The sequence below is a fragment of the Symphalangus syndactylus genome, chromosome 2, assembly GCF_028878055.3.
Source record: "Symphalangus syndactylus isolate Jambi chromosome 2, NHGRI_mSymSyn1-v2.1_pri, whole genome shotgun sequence".
Lineage (NCBI taxonomy): Eukaryota > Metazoa > Chordata > Mammalia > Primates > Hylobatidae > Symphalangus > Symphalangus syndactylus.
The window spans coordinates 122,131,005-122,152,918 of NC_072424.2; the positions used below are offsets into that span (position 1 = coordinate 122,131,005).

Consider the following 21,914-nt stretch of genomic DNA (forward strand, 5'->3'; position numbering starts at 1 on the left):
TTATTTGTAGTTCATTTGGCAAGAAAACCTGAGTTTGACCTGAACTCATCTGGTGTTGAAGCATGACTTGAACAGCTGGGACTCTTTAAAAGTCCTTATGTATGTCAGGCATCCTTCATAAACATATGTATTTGCTGCAGGGCTATTAATGTGTTTGATTAGGGGAAATTGCCCTGGATCTTGCTGTTTTTTGTTTTCACTGTAATATATGACTTGTGCTATATAACTTTTCTCAAATGGGAAGAGTTCTGGTTCAGCAGCACCTCTGGCCCTAGGGTTTTGGAAAAGAGGTTGTGAAACTCTTTGACGTGTGTTTACAGGATAAGGTTGATGAAACTGACTGATAAGAAATGGAGGCAAAATCTATGGAAGAAAAGAACATTTTTGGGAACACTCAAAAGTTAATGATGACACTGCCTCATTAACATTGAAGGGAAGTGGAACTTTAGGAAGGGTCAGAAATATTAATTAGATAGGCATGATTTATTGAAAAGGATGCATCTTGAATTTTTGAAGTGTTGCTTGTATGTGATCTTGGATTGAATCGTGGACCAGAAAAAGGGGGCAATTGCAGAAATTTGAAAAAGACCTGTAGCTTAGTTCATAGTTTTACATCTACGTGAATTCTCTGGTTTTCATCATTGTACTGAGTTATGTAAGATAGTAATATTTGGGGAAGTTGGACGAAGGGAACATGAGAACTCTGTGTACTCTTTTCTTTCTTTTTTTTTTTTTTTTTTACCACTTCTTTTTATAAGTCTAAAAATTATTTCAAGATAAAACTTTGAAAAATAAGAAAAAGAGATGTTTGTCCTATCAGGGAATGGTATCATTCATGATGCTTTTAAGTAGAGAGTTTCTATGAGCAGAAGTCTAGTTTTCTAGGAGAATTCAAAGTCTAGAAGTGCAAATAGAGTAAAATTTCAGTCAGGCCTTCACCCCCTCCCACTTTTTTCTTTTTAAAAAAGCTGACCTGGTTTCTATCGTAAGATTATCTTTTTATATTCTGATCTGAGAAAAATGCTTGATTCTAGCATAATTGTATAAAGAAGAGTTCTAGGCCGGGCATGGTGGCTCACACCTGTAATCCCAGCACGTTGGGAGGCCAAGGTGGGCAGATCGCTTGAGGTCAGGAGTTTGAGACCAGCCTGACCAACATGGTGAAAGCCATCTCTACTAGAAATATAAAAATTAGCCAGGCATGGTGGCGCCCGCCCGTAATCCCAGCTACTCGGGAGGCTGTGGCAGGTGAATTGCTGGAACCTGGGAGGTGGAGGTTGCAGTGAGCTGAGATCGCACCACTGCACTCCAGCCTGGGTGACATAACAAGATTGCCACTGCGTCTCAAGAGAAAAAAAAGAAGAGTTATAAAATGGAGAGCTCATGGGAAGTGCCATAACTTGTCCTTTGCATTTAGTCTCCCTGGTGTTGGAGGGTGTGGTTTGGCCCTAGTTCTTGTTTGTAGCTCTGCAGGGTGAGATATAGGTGTATTAGTTAGGACTGACAGTTATAATATGATGTTCAAAGCCAAGAGGGTTTACAGATAACAGGGAAGAATGAAGAACATGTGTACCCTTCATGGCCAAGGTCAGCTTGCCTGGATTTTGTGGTGCTGATGCTGCTGGGTGTATATTTCCTCCATGGAGAGAGGATTAGTATCTGAATTCCTTTGCTTCCCTCTCTCACTTAGACACTACCTCCTGTAGTTTCAGCTAATTTGTTCTGTAATTCTCTCTCCACTCCAATTCTTTCTTTCCTTTTTGATGAGAGTAGACCTAGGCTGGCAGCCAGTTGCTATTGAGCTATAATAGAGCTAGTGGTATGAACAAAATTTGATTACTGCTGTCAACACCAGATTGAATAAGAAAGTGCATACCCTAGACAGATACTTGCAACATAAATGGTCTATTGATTTCACAAGAACTAGAAAATGAGGCCACCGTGTAATCTAGCAGAAGAACGGATCTGTGAATAGAGTGGGTCCTGACATTGCACAACAGTTTTCAAAAGTGCCCCCCTATTGATCTTTTTAGAAGAATCTTCAGATAAACTGATTTTAGCTTCTGATTTTCCTCCTCATTAGTGTTTACAGAAACTCTAATGAAGACTTTGCACTTGTGTGTGTTCAATGGTTTGCTTTTCCTACATAGAATCTAGTTTGGAAGTTACATTGGCTGTTACAGACCTTATTTGCTCCTCAGCTATCACGACATTTCCACTTAGCTTAATACAAATGTTTTAGAAGTTTCCCACTATGGAAAGTTCTATTTGACATATGAAAGTTCAACGGTCAATTTCATAGTCAGCTCTACGGCAAGAAATAAATAAAACAAGGGATTACAGAGTATAGCCTTGGGACATGGGAAATTTTTTAGAAGATGGATGAGTCAATATTATTAATACATGTTGCAAGGCCCGAGGCCTTATATCAAAAAATAAGGAAAAAAGTTTTTATTTTTTAAAGTTAATAGCCTTCTGATATTTTCTTTGTTGTACTTTGTATAGTTTTTGTTCTGTTTAGTTTTGGGGGGGATCAAAAAATAAATCCTAAAATAGAATGTTTTAGGAAAAAGATAATTAACATCATTGTACATGAATTTGCTCAAACACAGTAAGGTCTGAAAAACAAAGATCTTCTCTTTGATGTTGATTTGTTTGAATAATTACTATTTTCCCAGTACTGCACTTTTGAGAGGAAAGGAGAAATTGTTGCTAGTGTCTAGATTTTGACTTGTCTTCCGTGGCTACCTTCAAAATTTGAGATCTTTAATCTTAAATCACATCTGGTCTAACAATTCTTCTTATAAACAGTTATGACTATTTACTGACAAAAGGCTGCTTTTATTGTGCCTGTTTCTATTTCAGAGGAAGACACATAAAGACAGGTGGAAAGAACTGATTTGTAAAGATTGAAATGTCATATTTACATTCAGAATTTCATTTCCTTACCAGTTTTCAGAAGAACCCTTTGGTGGAGGAAACAGGGCCAACTTCTTTCACATCCTCTTACTGTAGATAGAAATATGAAGGCCAGCAATATTTAGCTGGTATGAACCCATACTGCTGTATCAGAAACAATGTTGAAAGTCTTTGATTCCTATTGGAAAATAGCCACTGTTAAAGATGGACACCTTCAGGACCTCATTCAGCATTGTAGCCAGTATCCGTTCTGACTAGGTGGTGCCCACACCTCACTGGCTGTTCTGTATTTTGAATATTTAGTCCTGATTCTAGAAATGAAGACATTTTTGGGCTATGGATAAAAGACAGGTTTCGATAGCCGTTAAGGAAATGCAAATCAAACCACAGTGAAATGTCACTTCATACCCAGTAGGATGGAAATAATAAAACAGACAAATAATAACAAATATTGGTGAGGATGTGGAGAAATGGGTATCCACATACACTGCTAGTGGGACTGTAAAAGGATGCAGCTACTTTGGAAAGCTGTCTGGCAGTTCTTCCAAAGTTTAAGCATAGGGTTGCCATATGACTCAGCAATTCTACTTCTGGGTACACACACACACACACACACACACACACACACACACACACCCCATACCCAAGAGACATGAGAATGTATGCCCACATCAAAAACTTGTACACAAATGCTCATAGCAGAATTATTGATATTAGCTAAAAGATAAAAACAACCCAAATGTTCATGAACTGATAATAATGAAATATGGTCTATCGATACAGTGGAATATTTTAAAAAGAAATTAAATACCCATACATACTACAACATGCATGGACTTCAAAAACATTATGCTAAGTGAAATAAGTTAGTCACAAAAAACCACATAGTGTATGATTTCTCTTATATGAAAGGTACAGAATAGGTAACTCTATAGAGACTGGAAGTAGATTTTAGTGGTTGCCTTGGGCTAAGAGATGGAGATCGATTCTGATGATGGTTGTAGAATTCTTTGACAATACTAAAAATCATTAAATTATACAGTGTAAATGAGCTAATTGTATAATATATGAATTATATATCAATGAAGTTTGATGCAAAAAAAGATTAATGGGTATTGACTATGGGACATCATCTGTATCACTGCATTTTTCTCAGTCTCCCTCCCTGTGACAGTCCTAGAAGAAGTCATAGAAGGTGAAGTCAGCCCGTCCATTTTACAGATTTGGAGACTGGGGCTTAGAGAGAGAGAGAGTATTTTGCCAGAGTCAAACAGCTACTAGTCTAAGGAAAATACAGAGATGAGGAGGAGGAGCATAGGGGAAGTACTGTTAGTTTCTCTTTTCTGTATCACAGTACAGTAGCAGGATGAGAGACGCCTTTGAATTCAAACCTGTGTGTATCCTGACAAAGATACGTATTCTATGAAAAGTCTTTGTTAATAAGTAGAAGATTTCTATTTCACAACAAGCAAGAAAAAGAATGAGAGAAGGACTAGAAAGTAGATGTGATCATATGAATAATGATTTTCCTTGGTTTTTGCATGTATGTGGTGGACACATGCAGAAGTGACAGCAGGAGTTTGAGACCAGCCTGATCAACGTGGTGAAACCCCGTCTCTACTAAACACGCACACACACACACACACACGCGTGTGCACGCGCGCACACAATTGCCGGGTGTGGTGGTGGGCGCCTGTAATCCCAGCTACTTGGGAGGCTGAGGCACAAGAATCACTTGAACCCAGGAGGCGGAGGTTGCAAGTAAGCCGAGATCACGCCATTGCACTCCAGCCTGGGTGACAAGAGTGAAAAAAAAATAATGATAATAAAGAGAGCAAGGTGACCACAAAAGAGAATAGGCTGGAAAAATTAGTCTAAATGGTGGCCTCTTATCTTACAGCTGCATATGGTTAAGTTTATTTTTTCCCTAATAGCAAATTCTAAGGGATGAAGGAGAAATCCTTTTCAGTTTTACTTCCCCAAGGTATGTATAACTACTACAGTGAAATAATAAGTCCAATTTATTCTTTGAAGTATAGTTAATATGTAATGAAACTCCTAAGGCCAGTTGTATACCCAGGGCAAATGCCTTCTAACATCTTTATTTATCTACGCAGTGGGTAGGGAGGTGGGTGGAGTGCCCCTTCCCAGCTGACACTGTCAAAACAGGAAGCAAAGTTATAATCTCTGTCATAGGAACATGAATAGAGGCGCTTAGTTGTGACTATTAAAAAAACAAAAAACCTACCTAAGGAGTTTTCACTGACTACAAAGTGTAACTTCCTCTCTGGTGTTTAGAGGAGGTGGGGTTAGGTTTAGTCAGATCCTCTCATGGGAAAAATAAAAGCCACCGAAAAAAAAAAAAAACCAAAAAAAAAAAACAGGACATCCCAGTGTGCAGTTCGAAGGCTGCTTTTGTTGTCCACTTCCTCCACATCTTTTTCCTCATCACCTAAGCAGATGTAGGTGATGAGCGGCCCGGCAGCCACCACGTTTCATTGGAAAAAGTGCAGATTGGATTTGCCAGGGCATGTAGCTCTCCAGGCTTGCAAGCGATTACCAGGTAAGTTTGTCAACTTGCACGACTCCCAGCCAGTGAGGTTTTCATAAGAAATGTCTATGAAGACAGGGCTCTCTCGTTCACTTTTGTTAAGTAACAAAGCTTAGGACCAGGCTGGTGAGGGGAACAGACAGCCTGTCCTTCCTGCTGCCACATCTGTTGTGGACCCTCAAGGGTAGAGACCAACGTTGTCTGCTTCACACTTCTCTTCAGGAAGTGATAATTCACCAGAGTTATTAGCTTCTTTGGAAGAAGCCTTCCAGGATCCCTACATTTGTGGTAGCAAATGTGCTTCACTTTACCTCCCTGTATTTTCAAAATAGCTTACTCTGTGCTGACTGTTTACTGCCATCTAGAGAAGAAGCCTCCTTTGAGTATTGGTAGACCTCATCCCATATTGTATTTGATTTACTCTGTTGGCTAAAAAGGCATTTTACTTCTTGAAATATTTAGTTTCGACCTGAGAAAGGGGAGAATAAAACATCTGTACTTTGGGGGACAGTATGAGTGCTGGGGTTTCTGTTTCAGTGCAGGCTTGTCTATGAGACGTGTATATGCATAACTTCATGTAGGGAAAGTGTCATGCACTTTTCTCTCGCTGAAGTTTACTTCCGGGGTGACTTAGTTTTTCTGATCAGTTTAGACGTTCATATCTTGTTTAATGTATACATGTGTGTACTGGTTGTATGAGCTTTTGGAAGGGAAAAAACTCCAAGTGATGTGTTTTATTTGATCATACATATCATGCATGAATGTTGTCACTGTGAAAAAACTTTGAGGCTGGTTGGTTTTCTTTTTTAATGTTTTCCTTTCTTGTGGAATTACTCTTTCCCTCTTAATGTTTTCCTTCTTAGCTTCAGTGAATGAGGTGGTAAGGGGTTTTAAGTGTTGTCTCTGTAGAGCAAATTCAAACCAAAATGATTGGAGCAGCCCATATTTTCTTAGTGAATTGGGTTTCTTGAACAAGTGGCATAGGAGACTGGTGTGCTACAATTCTCATCATTAACTGTTACTTCTTTCTTAAATAACCATGTGATCGCAACACAACATCAAAATACCTCTCAGGGACCTGAATTAAAACTCCATGTGGGCCAGGCACGTTGGCTCATACCTGTGATCCAAGCACTTTAGGAGGCTGAGGCAGGAGGATCACTTGAGGCCTGGAGTTCGAGACCACTCTGGGCAACATAGGGAGATTCCATCTCTACAAAAAATTAAAAAATCAGCCAGGCATGGTGGCATATGCCTGTGGTCCCAGCTACTTAGGAGACTGAGGTGGGAGGATAGCTTGAATCTAGGAGTTTGAGACTAGTGAGCCATGATCATGCCACTGCATTCCAGTTTGGACAACAGAGGGATACCTTGTCTCAAAAACCTGCATAGGGGCAGCAATTGCAGGCTTGTGGCCTTTTGAAGATTTCCTTTGATTGTCACTAAATCCTCTCTCTTTCTCTGACATTAAGAGTCCCTGTAGTCAGCTAGTCTTCATCAAAGGGTCTTGCTACAAAGGGTCTAGGGTAACCTTAATGGTTGAAATCAGAAGACAGCTAGAAGAAAAGTACAAACAAACCTTCAAATAATAAGCAGGCTTTGGCCGGGGGCCGTGGCTCATGCCTGTAGTCCCAGCACTTTGGGAGGCCAAGGCAGGCAGATCACCTGAGGTCAGGAGTTCTAGACCAGCCTGGCCAACATGATGAAACCTTGTCTCTATGTCTCTACTAAAAATACAAAAATTAGTCGAGTGTGGTGGCATGTGCCTGTAATCCCAGCTACTTGGGAGGCTGAGGCAGGAGAATCACTTGAACCTGGGAGGCGGAGGTTGCAGTGAGCCGAGATCAAGCCATTGCACTTCAGCCTGGGTGAAAGAGCAAAACTCTGTCTCAAAAAAAAAGAGAAAAAAAAAAAAGCAGTCTTTTAAATGAGTAGCAACAGTGTTAAATATATTTAAATGCTGTGCTGGTTGAGTTCTGGTACATTTAGATAACATTCTTTCCTGCCCTATGACCAATCAAAAGGCTTTAGGAAAATAGCATTTTTAAAATTAAAATGTATTTCAGTGCATGTTATTTTAATAAAAATAGAAAACCAATGTGTACATGATTTCAAATTTCACAGGGGCCTAGATTCTCCTCTCATCAGTTGTTATTGAACTGATTTTTTTGTGTGTGTCCATAGTGTAGACTCTTTAGTGATCTTGTTAGAAATAAGGACATTAAATTTAATGTTAAAAATAATATTTTCAGCCAGGCGCAATGGCTCATGCTTGTAATCCCAGCACTTTGGGAGCCCGAGGCGGGCAGATCACCTGAGGTCAGGAGTTCAGGCCAGGAGACTGGCCAATGTGGTGAAACATCGTCTCTACTAAAAATACAAAAATTAGCTGGGTGTGGTGGTGTGTGCCTGAAATCCCAGCTACTTGAGAGGCTGAGGCAGGAGAATCGCTTGAACCCGGGAGGTGGAGGTTGCAGTGAGCTGAGATTGCGCCACTGCACTTCAGCCCGGGCATCAAGGCGAGACTCTGTTTAAAAAAAAAAAAATCTCTATCTCTATCACTATCTCTCTGTCTGTTTGTCTATCTATCTATCTATCTATCTATCTATCTATCTATCTATCATCTATCTATCTATCTATGTATCTCTCTATCCAGCTCTATCATCATTTTCACTAGATGTTAACAATAATATAACTGAGATAAACCAAAGTTTTAAAACAAGCTTGAAAATGTGAAATGAATAATTTGGAGGCGCGACTGGCCATTTAGGCATCTATGAAGGCCCAGATGACTCATGTCTGGAAATTGCCGCTGCTCAGGAAACCACTCCTGGGAGCCCTGCTCGTTTTGCCATCCTTCCTGCTGTCTTGCCTGCCAACAGGACTCTATGTCAGCTGTTTCCTTTTTAGATGGAAGGGTTAAAAGATTCACTACTTGGGTCCCCCATTAGAATCACCAACATGTTGGTGCCCCACAGTCAGAGATCGTGACTTGATTGGACCGAGGCCCTGCTCTGTAGCTTGTCAAAAGCCAGCCAAGGGTGTCCAATGTGGAGGGTACAGGGGAATGTATTCGTCCCCCACTAGACTGAAAGCTCCATGGAAGGAACTAGAGGCAGCTTTGTTACTGCTGCCCCCAGCACCTGAATGTGTGCCTGATGTGCAGAAGAGGCTCAGTAGCTGCTTGTGGAATGAATGAATTAATGGGTTCCTTTGAGTAACAGGAATTTGGAAGAAGATTGGACAGAGGCTTAGTTATGGTCTTTGCTGATGTAGGAGAGTGTGCTATGTTAGGCTGAACAGTGGCTGTCATCTTGGAAGACACTCCAGGAAAAGGTCACAGGGGAACAGGTGGCTGATCTGGGGGAACGCTGAACAGACCTCTCAGAAGAGACAAGGCTCCAGGGCAGTGGTGTCCTTATGAGGCAAGGCAGGTTGAGAACTTTGGGAAAGAGAATTTCATCAGGGGCTGGGTGTGTGTGTGTGTGTGTGAATGTGGATGTGAGGCCAGGTGGGGACACTCCTGGGAGAATCTCCTGAACCATGGCTCATTCTTTGTTTTTTTTTTGAGACAAAGTCTCGCTCTGTTGCCCAGCCTGGAGTGCAGTGACACAGTCTTAGCTCACTGCAGCCTTGACCTCCCAGGCTCAAGTGGTCCTCCCACCTCAGTCTCCCGAGTAACTGGGACTGCAGGTATGTGCTCCCGTACCTGGCTAATTTTTAGCAGTTTTTCTGTAGAGATGGGATCTCGCTATGTTGCCCAGGCTGGTCTTGAACTCCTGAGCTCGAGTGATCCTCCCCCCTCAGCCTCCCAAAATGCTGGGATTACAGGCCTGAGCCACCATGCCCAGCCGTGACTCACTCTTAAAGGAGCTCAAGTCTTTTGTGTTGGAACTCCAGGAGGTTGACAACCACACTCATCTATTCAGTCAGCATTTGCTAGGTACCTAGCACATGCTCAGCTCTCGGGAGGTATGGGGATATGAAAATGAAGGTGATTTGGTTCTTCCCCTGTGCAGGTTAGGACCTGGAAAGGATGGTGTGTGAAGTGAATGCTAGATTTGCTGGTGGCTGAAAGGAAGGAACGTGGTCATCTTTGTCATATGTTAGGGATTGCTGGATCCACCAGTTGACTATATCCAAATAAAGGAACACAGAATTTGGAGTGATCACAGGGCAATGAGATTTGTCTGGGAAGATGTCTTAGGACTTGTGAATTTTTTACAGATCTTAATAATTATAGAGAAAATGAGTAGGTCGTTAGGAAGACCAGGTAACTATAACTTACAGAGGTGAGAGAATGAGAATTGTTAAGTTGGGAGAAAAAGAGTAGAAAGAGTGACATGTGAAAGAAAGAATCTTGGGTGGAGAAAATGAGAAATGGGATTAACATGGTACTGAGCAGTTCTTTTTTTGTTTTGTTTTGAGACAGAGTCTCGCTCTGTTGCCCAGGCTGGAGTGCAGTGATGGGATCTTTGCTCACTGCAAGCTCCGCCTCCCAGGTTCACGCCATTCTCCTGCCTCAGCCTTCCGAGTAGCTGGGACTACAGGCGCCCGCCACCATGCCTGGCTAATTTTTTGTATTTTTAGTAGAGGCGGGGTTTCCTCGTGTTAGCCAGGGTGGTCTCGATCTCCTGACCTTGTGATCCGCCCACCTCGGCCTCCCAAAGTGCTGGGATTACAGGCATGAGCCACGGCGCCCAGCCCTGAGCAGTTCTTTAAGGGATGGGACTTGGCCCTCAAGATCTGGGTTTCCATTACCCCTGCCATCGGCAGGGTAAGTCACTGAACCTCTGAGAAGGGAACTCCCAACCAGGAGGATCACAGGATCTCCCAACGAGGGAGGATGCCCCGGGAGAGTGTGGTCAGGATTCATGATGTTACACATTTTAAAGTTCTTTGCAAGCTATAGAAATAGTTCCAGGTAAATAAATGGAGTAATAAATTCTGTAAAAATTATAAAACCCTAGTCTGTTGATAATGAGCTCTTTTAGGTAGAGTCTAGGGTAGGAAATCAAACATTATATTCATTATGGTACTTGAAATATATTTAAGCTGAAGCTGTGCACTCCATTATGTTTTTGGTATATTTTTCCTTGGCATTACTTGAAAGGCACGCTCATGAAACTGGATTTGGATCCAGTTTCATGTTTTCACTTGGGTTCTCTGACCCCTACTTAGAGGGCACCAGGTGCTTCCTATTCTGTTTGCAAATTCAAGACTTGGTTGGAGGGCCATTCAGGGGACTGGTGTGGGATTAGATAGGATCTGGACACAGCGACTCCCTTGCTCCTGCTCCAGTATTTTGACCTTAATTTGAACAGTTCAATGAACTGGCAACTCAAGTCGTTTTTTTCCCACTGAACTAGAACTTTCATTGTTTTGCAGAGGAAGATGACTCATAGCCGAGTTCTACCATTGTGCTAAAGTGAAATTTTAGTCTAGGACTAAAGGAACACAGGCCAAACTTTCTGTCTGAGCTACAGAGTATTGAAACTTAGATTGTGAGCTGGGCAGAAATTCCTGTGGCCCTCTGTGTGGAGTTGCTCTAAGGAAAAGGAGCATTTAAATACATTTATGACTCCAAATTTAATTTTTAGTAATATAGTTCAAATGTCTTTTAAAATATCTTAAGTAATCAGACTGTTTTCTAAAAAAAAAAAAAACTGTAATGCAAAATGAAAATTCTACAAAGTAGAAAATTGTCATTTCCTTCCTCTCTCCAAAACCATTGTTAATGGTTTTTTTTCTTCTGCTACCCTTGTTTTCTATGAATGTAAAAATGTATGCCTTTATGTGTGAGCATGGCTTTTCTTTTTTGAAACAAAATTGAAACCATCCTGATTTAGTGGCATCCCACTTAAAACATTATTATAAACTACCTGTGTACATGTATCTTAGCTTACTTGGGCAATTGCTGGGGCAAATATGCTTTTACTGTTAAATCGTCATCTACAACAGATGACATGTAGAGAGATGAAATGTAGTCTATAGTTGTTTGAACTTGCATTTCTTTTTTGTGGAATTGAACTTCTCCGCATATGTTTATTGGCTCTTTGGACAAATTCTTCAGTGATTTGGCTTTTCATACATTGCTCATTTTCTTTTGTTGCTTGGATCCCTGACTTTTATACTCTTAATGATTCCAAAGGAAATTCCTACAAAATGGCAGATTTGGGATGACTTATTTGAATTTCTTTTGAGTTCTAAAATGGTAAACTGCTACCTTAAAAGATAGATATTATTTTCAGATCTCTAGGACAGAGGTTTGAGTCTTTGGACTTAGATTCTATAGTATTTTTTTGGCGAATATGGAAGATGTCATCATCCCAAACTGTGCTGAGACTAGTAGTTATTTAGATACACTATTTTATTACATTTTCATATACTGATAAATTATTTCCATATTGATGGTAAGTCCCAGATTTATTTATGAAAAAAACCATTTTTATATATTTTATGGAACATGGAGTTAGCAGAAAGATGCTGTGGAGTTAGGCTTAAAATTAAGCCCTAACTATTCTGCCTCCTGTTGTGGGGCTGTTGTCAGTCTTTAAAGGTACATCTTTGTAAAATTTTTTGAACATAACTTGACAGATTGCAAGAAGGATTATAATAAATGGTGGCTGTTTGTGTTAGAGTGTTTCAAGTCAATACAGGAAAAAATACATTTAGATGCTAAGTGAAGATAAGACATTAGTTTAAATGAGGCCCCATATGCACCATCATATTGAAAATTTACCAGTGTGTCCTTGTCCTTCAATTTAGATTTGTTAGTGATTTTTCACATCAAAGCATTGAAGCTGTAATTCTATGTTGGGTTCATTTAACCACAGATCCAGTAAATGGCAGGAAATAGAGAGCTATACAGGACAGCAAATGGCCTGCAGTTGCATGGAGGATGTCTTTGTGGCAAGGTGCCTGAAATGTTTTGCTGGTTTCAAAGTTTGCTATCATTTGTTCAGAAAGGTTTTTATTGCTTGCAAGCAAGCAGGCAAGCAAAGGAAAAGGGCACGCAGCCACCTCCCCTATGATTCTGTGCTCTATTTGCCTTTGGTGCCTTATATAAAAAGCTTTATTTAGTCTGCAGAGAGGTTATTTCTCCAAATAGAGGTGAACTGTCATAGTAGTCTGGAAACGTGATAGATTTCAGTTGAATGCCGCTGATCCAAATACTCTGAGAGGCTGGGCTGTGTGGCACTTATAAGATAGGCACCTTGCACAGATTCTTCCAGGTCACTTGCACATAATCGCCAGTAGAAATACCTCATCAGATAGCGATCCACTTGGCGCTCTGAGAAGCAGCTCCTCCTATCACACCGACACTGCTACTTTTCTCCTGGCTCAGCCAGTCTCTTGCTGGGAACCTGCTGCCGGAGTTAGTCTCTTGGCTTCTACCCTGGCCTATTTTCTTGTTGACTTCTGGATTCTGTGCCTTTAGCTTCTCCTTGGACTCATTGGCCATGACTCTCTTTCTGGTGTTAGTAGCTCCTAGATTGTGTTTGACAGAAGAAATTTATTCCCCTAGCAAACTCACTTTCTAGTGAGGTAACTCTAACCCAACCATACAATCTAGCATCTGCCAATACTCTGAGACCCGCTGATTGTTACTCAGTATTTATTATCTAACTCTGAGTAACGAGTGTTATAGCAGGAAAAGTAGAATCTTTTTTGTGTGTGTACGAATGTGGTTTAAGGGACTTTTGGGGATAGAGGAGAAATAAACACCTTGAAATGAATTATTATATTTTACCTTTGCCCATGTGAATTCTTTAAAATAATTATTAAATTCTCACTTTGCTTATATGCATTAAAAATTTCACAGTGATGGTATTTAAAGTGGGAGGTTATGGATATTTTGCAAGTGGGTTGAGGCAATAGTTCTCATTTCCCTTTTCATGTCCCATGGGACCTGTCATATCTGTCTGCCTCCTTCCTACGCATTTCTCCTGCTGTTGCAAGGAGAATCTTATGTTTTATGATGAGAATTTATTTGGTGACTAAGTGAAGTGTGCACTATTCTTTTAAAAAGTCCTTGAGGTTGCATTCTGTATATTTGCTGAATTTGTTACTAGGCCTTATGCTGCAACATTTCTGAGTAATAAAATCTAAATAAAAATAAAAGGTTGTTCAAGGTAAATCTATGTCTTGATTACTGAAATAAAGTATTGACATTTATTTCCCATAATTTGGGAAGTTATTCAGTAAATAATATTTGCTTGGTGTTTTATAATGAATCATTTTTATCATATTGGGTTTGTGTTAGGAAGACTGTCAGCATTGATTTTCCAGTAGTTTTCTAAATTTTCTCATCTGTTTATGTTTCTTCTTCTTCTTCTTCTTTTTTTCTTTGAGACAGGGTCTTGCTCTGTCAACCAAGCTAGAGTGTAATGGCATGATCTAGGTTCACTGTAGCCTCGATCTCCGGGGGTCAAGCAATCCTTCCACCTCAGCCTCCTGAGTAGCTGGGATTACAGGCATGTGCCACCACGCTCAGCTAATTTTTCTGATTTTTTTTTTTTAATTGAGACGGAGTCTCACTCTATTGCCCAGGCTGGAGTGCGGTGGTGCGATCTCAGCTCACTGCAACCTCCCCCTCCCAGGTTCAAGCAATTCCCTTGCCTCAGCCTCCCGAGTAGCTGGGACTACAGGTGCATGCTACCACGCCCGGCTAATTTTTTATATTTTTAGTATAGATGGGGTTTCACCGTGTTAGCCAGGAAGGTCTTGATCTCCTGACCTTGTGATCCACCCGCCACCGCCTCCCAAAGTGCTGGGATTACAGGCGTGGGCCACCGCGCCCGGCCCTTCTGATTTTTTTTTTTTAATAGAAGCAAGGTCTCACTATTCCCAGGTTAAGGTCTTGAACTTCTGGGCCCAAGTAATCCTTCTGCCTTGGCCTCCCAAAGTGCTGGGATAACAGGCGTGAGCCACTGTGCCTGGCTATTTATGTTTCCTAATTACTGCAGTGCTCATTTTTCTGTCAGCTTCAACTATGCCACACATGACTAGGAATTAGAAATAAGAAAACAGTAACCAGCCTGGCCAACATGACAAAACCCTGTCTCTACTAAAAATACAAAAATTAGCTGGGTGTGATGGTAAGTGCCTGTAATCTCAGCTACTTGGGAGGCTGAGGGACAAGATTCGCTTGAACCTGGGAGTCAGAGGTTGCAATGAGCTGAGATATTGCCATTCAACTGCAGCCTGGGCAACAGAGTGAGACTGTCTAAAACAAACAAATAAACACAAAAACAAAAACAAAAAAACCAAGGAGCCAAAAATAAATGACTCTGAATATTTATCGAGCACCTGTGGTTTGCTGGGTGCTGCGGTAGTTGTTGAAGGTGCTGGGATGTTTTAAAGTTGGTTTTAAACTTAAGGATTCTACTTACTGGCAGCCTAGAACCACTGCATATGCCTTGCAGAGATGATGATGGACACTTGTGTCCCCACCTGTGCAGTGCAGGCACATCAGTGAAGTGCCTTAGATTCTCATTTTGCAACTATTTTCATACTTGGGTATCGGTTTCTAGATCTAAAGCAGTAAATGAGAAAGGTAGTGGGTGTGAATGCTGCTATAAACTGACTCCCTGACAATAACGACATGCTTGTTGACAGGCTGATTGCAGAGGAGATGAAAAAATAAAGGGCAGAACAAACAAGTCTCAAAGCTCTGCCCCCTGCGTCAATAGGAAGCTGTATTTTGCTACTCAAGTAGGCTAACATTGGAGAAATAATTAGCATGTGAAAAACTTCTTCCACTGAAAGGACCATGCAAGTTAAGGCGGGTTGTTTGATTTTCTGTGCTGCAGCATCCAACCAGGTTCTAGAATCCTGTTTTCATATTTTGTTGGACCCAGCTGGATTAAAACAAAGCCCCTTTCTCTGGCTGGGTAGTGGCCCGAGTTAGGAGGTTTCCAGTGCTCCGATTGGTACTTTGGAGCCGGTGTCCAGTGACTTTCAGAAGCAGGGTAAATGCTCTTGGTATTGGCAGTTCTCTGCTGGATGCTGGGCCTGTCCTCGTGGTTCATGCTGCCCTTAGATCATCAGCCATTCACTCCTATGGTTGGTCAAGGACACCTTCTCTAGGAATTCTCTGCTGACTTCCAAGTGTGGGTTGGGTGCTCCTCTTCTCTGCTTTCTCCTTCCCTGCTTGGATTAAATTCAGAGATTCTAAGATGTCTTTATCTGTCACAACATTCATGACAGATGTTACCGATCAGTGTTTTTGAAAACGAGGTCTATCTCTGCATGGTGTTGAAAGATAGGTGGAACTTATCTTTTAATAATCTCTTCAGGTGGTCATTGTGTATGTTTTAGAACCTCTCTTTTAGACCATGAGCTTGAAGAAGGTCCTGTTCTTGTCTTTGAATCTTTAAACCTTCCCTAGCTCCTGGCATGTTTTTTAGTTGCTCAAATTTTTTCTTGCAGTTCAGTGAATGAGGTAGAATTCCGGTAATTTTTTTGTGGTTGTTCGGTGAATTAGATAGAATTCCTGTTAAAAAATGTGTGGAAAGCAGGTATGCCTGTGGAATCCAAATCCAGCAGTGTGATCAAAAGCCGCTTGAAGGATTTTTGACCATTTTTCATTTCTTTCTTTTTTTTGAGACAGAGTCTCTGTCACCTTGGCTGGAGTGCAGTGGTCCAATCTCGGCTCACTGCAACCTGGGCTCAAGGGATCCTCCTACCTCAGCCTCCAGAGTAGCCGGGACTAAAGGCATGCACCACCATGTCCCACTAGTTTTTGTGTTTTTGGTAGAGATGGGGACTCCCTATGCTTCTCAGGCTGGTCTCGAGCGCCTGGGATCAAGTGATGCACCTGCCTCTGCTTCCCAAAGTGCTGAGACTGTAGGTGTGAGCCACCATGCCCGGCCCATTTTTTCTTATTGTTTTGTAAATCAACGTTATGTGAAGCCTAAAATTTAATATGGATATACAAAAATAGCTTTTCTTATTTCTTGCCCAAGAAAATAAACTGTATCTTTATTATTTACATTTTTGCCTGTTTTGAAATAAACCTTTTATTTTAGAATAATTTTACATTTATAGAAAAGTTACAAAGATGGTATGTAAAGTTCCTCAGTTACCACTTTTCACCACTGTTACCTAGTTTTCCCCACTGTTAACATCTTGTTACCCAGTTTTCCCCACTGTTAACATCTTACATTACTATGTTACATTGATCACAATTAGTGAACTGATATCAGTATTGTTATTATTAAAGGCTTTAAGAGTTATTGTTGAAGATTTATAAATTTATATATGAAATAATATTTAGAACATACCAAGTTTTGAATTAGAAATATTTTAAAATTTGAATTCTTTGATTTTAAGAATTAAAACTTTTGAATTCTTATATGTAGTCATAGTTGGGAATATATCCACAAAGCAAGTAAACCAATTCTTGTGAGAATGATTCTAAAACAGGTTTTTCAGGTGTCAGTAGCCTTCTGGAACCTCGAAAGGGGGAAGGTTACTTTCAAAGGCTAACATTCATTTAATCTATCTGTAGTACTCCATATGATGACAATCATTACTTATCGACGTGTCAGGTTTTGTTAGATATGATATTTGTTTTAATTACTTATAGTATATTCAGGCAGAGGTGCTATTCAAAATGTTTAACAGGTTGGCATGTTGGCATAGGCCTCAACCAACAAGACTGCTGTTCAAGTAATCAGAAGGGATGCTGGCTGGTGAATGTGTCAGTCCTATTGATATCTAAAATGTCCTAAATATGTCTCCAGACATTGCCAGATGTCTCGTAGGTTGCAAAATCACTTCTGGTTGAGAACTCCTGATAGAAAGCAGTTAGAACAGCCTGGCACTGCTCTAGTAACTGCTTTCTAAATATTCATTATTATTATTGTTGTTGGTATCTTTCATTTGTTATTTCTGATAACTTTTAAACATATACTGCTTAGCCCCAGTACTTTGGGACGTTGAGGTGGGTGGATCACTTGAGGTCAGGAGTTCGAGACTAGCCTGGCCAACATGGTGAAACCCCGTTTGTACTAAAATTACAAAAATTAGTTGGGTGTGGTGGCGAATGCCTGTAATCCTAGCTACTTGGGAGGCTGAGTCAGGAGAATCATTTGAATCTTGGAGGTGGAGGCAGAGGCGGAGGCTGCAGTGAGTTGAGATTGCACCACTGCATTCTTTCTGTCTTGGGCAACAGAGCAAGACTCCATCTACAATATGAATAAATAAATAAATATATGTGTGTGCATATGTGTGTGTATATATACATATGTGTGTGTATATATACACACACACATGCATATACTGCTTATCGAGACATATTAGGATTTCTTTATATAGTTAAAACACCACATGCATAAAAAATAAAGTTACATTTTTTTGTAAGATTTACTCAGAATTTGTCAGAGACCCATAGCCTGCTGTAGGAAGAAATGTAAGTTCTATTCTTGAGGGAGATTTTCAGCCTTTTTTACTTGCCCTCACCTGCCATGTTCCTGACACTGCAGCCTCGAGAAAGGTTTGAGACTGTTGGAGCACATGGGTGAGGAATTTGTAGACCGCTTGTTCTTCCAGACTTCCTCACACTCACCCGTAGCCTGCTTTTAGTTGACAGTGGCTCAGCAAGGGTAGGAGCCTGTACTTTGGCTCATACCAAATTCCCCTCATTTCCGCACGATGATATGTTATTAGTATTCTGATCCCTGTTATTTGTTAAGTTAAGCTGTGCTTCAGGAATCTCAGAAGATCACAGCATTTTGTTTTCAGTGACTTCATTTCATAATATATGCTCTGGGCAGGTGAGACTAGACTTAGAGACATTGAAGCCCAACAATTTAATATCCACAAATAGTGTTTTATTTGTAGTCTTCCTATCCTTTCCTCTTCAGTGGTCTAGAAACAGATGCTTACATTGTGTAAACACTCCGTTACTGATTCTACGGTAACAATTTTCCTATTAACAGGATGAAGATTTTGTTTTTTAATCCTCAAGTCTACGAGAACGGAATAGTCAGTGGGATATGAGGATCAGATAAAAATCCCCCCACGTTAGAATCATTGATCTCAGTACTTCCTGCAGAAACTCTGACAGCCTTATGTTTTTTTTCCTCCTTTGAATCCACTTAGGTGTTTTTTGGAAACATTTATTTGCTGATATTGGTTGATAATAATAATTATTATTTTTATTTCAAGTGAGATGCTGCTGGTAAAATTATTGTTAAGTCTACTCAACTTAGTAAACTTATATCAAAAGCCAGGTTTTACATGTGGTAGAACAGAGATAGTCAATTCCTTGCTGTAGGGAGAGGAAGGGTAGGAGCCTGTGGCTCCCTCACTGCCATCTTGTCCCCAACCATTCTTATACACTAGTTTGATTCCAGCACTTGAGCTTTGGAGCCAGACTGCCTGAATTTGGTTTCAGCTACTTTTACCTGGGCAAACTGCTTAACTTTAAATGTCTGTGCTCTTTGCTGAAAAATGTGGACAACAAAAGCATCTATCCTATATGGATATTGTGGGTATTAGACTATATAGTAGTCCATTTAAGAAACATTCAGTAAATGTTCCTCATAGTAAAAGCGATAATGTTACTACTACTAATATGACTGCTACTTTTGATAAATTTAGAATAACAGTTTAAATTACCATATATATTAAAACTATGTAACAGTGTAAATTATCTTAACAGTTGAAATACCATAACAGTGTGTGTATACACACACACACACATATACACACACGTTTTATAATGGAGCTGCTAAAATGAATCAGGTTTAGCTGAATTGAAATTTGATTCTTTTTGCCTATTTGCTGTAGGTGATAGTGAGCCATGAAATAAGTAAAATACAGAAGGAGGTAGATACAACATTTAGATTTTTTAGTCTTACATGAAACAGTTATGGCTACAGAATTTAAAGCACCAACATTTGATGGGGTCCCATGGAAATTTTTATTCCTAATTTCTTAATATTAACCATCTTCTTCTTATTCTATTAACTCTTGTGTTGTTTAAAAACCATTCCAGTATTCTTTCTTTCTTTAGTTTTTTTGAGATGGGGGTCTTACTATGTTGCCCAGCAAGGCCTTGAACTCCTGGGCTCAAGTGATCCTCCCACTTCAGCCTCCTCAGTAGAAGATTCCAGTATTCTTATCTTCATTGTTGAGTGCTTTTTCTTTAAAAATTGCAATAACATTTTAAAAATTAGAAAAGAAAGAAGCATCCATTTCTATTTCTACCATGTTAATACAACAGTAACTTTCATTTGTTATTTTCTCATACTCGTACTTAAAAATAATTGGAATTATGTAATATTTCTAATTTTTAGTTCTGGTGTTTTAGTTTGACATTACTTCATAAGCATTTTCCATTTTTTTCTGTTAGGCAGTTATACCATCATTTATTTAACGGTTTTCCTGTTTTTGTTTTTAGTTTACTTCTAGTTTCAACATTATGGATAATAGTACAGCGAAAATTATCTTTATTGATCTGTAAAATGGAGATAATACAAGTACCCCAGGGTTGTTGTAAGGATTATATGAGGGGATAGATACAAGGCAGGTTTGTCCACCGTGAGACAGTTCCATTTTGCTGTGGGAGCTGTCCTGTGCTTTGGGGATGCTGGACAGCATACCTGGCTGCTATTCCCCAGTGGTGACAAACAAAAATGTCTCCAGACATTGCCAGGTGTCTTGCAGGGGCAAAACCATTCCCAGTTGAGAACCCTTGATATAAAGTCAGTAGAACAGCCTGGCACTGCTCTGATGAGTGCAGTGTAAATACTTGCTACTGTTATTATTGTTGTTGGCATCATCCTTCATTTAAATTATTCATTTCTGATAAATTCCTAGAAATAGAATTTATGGGATGAGAGGTTAGTTTTAGGGTTTCTGATATGCCCTTCAGAGGACTGTAACATGTTTAACGTCAGCAGTTTATATAAATATGTCAGTATCTCTGAGGCCCAGCCAGTATTGAATTGTCAGTACCCAAAATACTGTTTGGTCTTCAATTTCTGTAATTACTAGCCATGATGAGCATTTATTATATTTTTTTATTTGCATTGCCACATTTGAAGATTCTGGTAAAAACTTTTGTCTACGCATCTTTTTTTTTTCTTTTTTAATTACTCTGCCAACTCTGCCATTCAACAGTTAAAGTTGAAATTCATCCCTCAGTAGCCAAGCCTGTGTTACATTTCATCGCTTGATGTTTAACAGCCTCTGAGTAGAACATTGATTGAGATCCTTTTGGATTATTGTGTTTTTCCCAGTGTTGCTGCATAATATGAAACCTTCCGAAATTTAAATATAAGGATAATTTTGTGGAAAGGAATTCAACTTTTTATCCGTGATATATGTCCTATAACAGAAATGATTGCCTCTGGTTTCAGTACCCTTTTATTCCCCTCCCCTCCCCTCCCCTCCCCTCCCCTCCCCTCCCCTCCCCTCCCCTCCCCTCCGCCTGCCTGCCTGCCTGCCTTCCTTCCTTCCTTTCTTCCTTCCTTTTTCCCTTCCTCTCTTTTCTCTCTTTCTTTTCTTTCCTTCTTCCTTTCTTCCTTTCTTTGTGTCTCACTTGGTCACCCAGGCTGGAGTGCAGTGGCATGATCTTGGCTCAATGCAAACTTCACCTCATGGGTTCAAGGGATTCTCCTGCCTCAGCCTCCCGAGTAGCTGGGATTACAGGTGCCTGCCACCATGCCTGTCGAATTTTTGTATTTTTATTAGAAATGGGGTTTCACCATGTTGGCCAGGCTGGTCTCGAACTCCTGACCTCAAGTGATCCATCCACCTTAGCCTCTCGGGATTACAGATGTGAGCCACTGCGCCAGACCTGGTTTAAGTACCTTTTTGGAGATAACCCCAATCCTAGCTGTAGCAGAGGCTGCTGTTGACCCCACTCCCTGCTGTTAGTACTTCTGGTGCACTGAGACTTCCAGCTGCCCACACCTGCATGCCTTTGCCTGAGGGCATTCTCTGGCTGGAAAGTTCACACTCAGGGCTGGCAGGAAGTGTCAGCGCCCAGCAACCCATAGCCAGTGACTGCTGCTGTAGTATAAATTCTCCAGCTCTCTTGCATCTCAGGTCAGCTACTTTTGAGATGAACATTTTACACTGCATCTCCGAGTTCCCAGTTGGGTTGTGATCGAATGGTAACTTGCTTAATAATCACCTTTTTATTATTGGCCACCTTTCCTTCTTTGTCTCCTTTCTCTACTCCCTACCAGTGTTTCCTGGGATCACTTCTGAAATAAACTACTTATACTTGAATCCTTGTCTCAGGGTCTGCTTCTTGGGGGAAGGACCAAACTAAGATATTATCAGCCAACTTTTCTTTTGACTTTGATTGATGAAAGAAGAGGAAGATCAGACCAGGAGAATAGAAATATTTTGAAGACCTGTCTGTATAAAAAGTAATGAATTTAACTTCACCAATTCAAGAGACTGGACAAGTAAATATTCT

General features: G+C 40.3%; 1 protein-coding gene across 3 annotated transcripts in view; it reads left to right on the forward strand.

Annotated features, from left to right (window-relative positions):
- Positions 1-5,086: 5,086 nt before the first annotated feature.
- UTRN (utrophin) overlaps positions 5,087-21,914 on the forward strand; it is a 516,343-nt gene continuing 499,515 nt past the window's right edge. For 2 of the 3 annotated variants that reach the window (XM_055266343.2, XM_055266390.2), the window contains exon 1: positions 5,087-5,482. In XM_055266343.2, coding sequence (XP_055122318.1) covers positions 5,389-5,482 — 94 coding nt within the window. In that variant the 5' untranslated portion in view covers positions 5,087-5,388. The remainder of the gene's footprint in view (positions 5,483-21,914) is intronic. The other variant, XM_055266360.2, reaches the window with a different exon arrangement.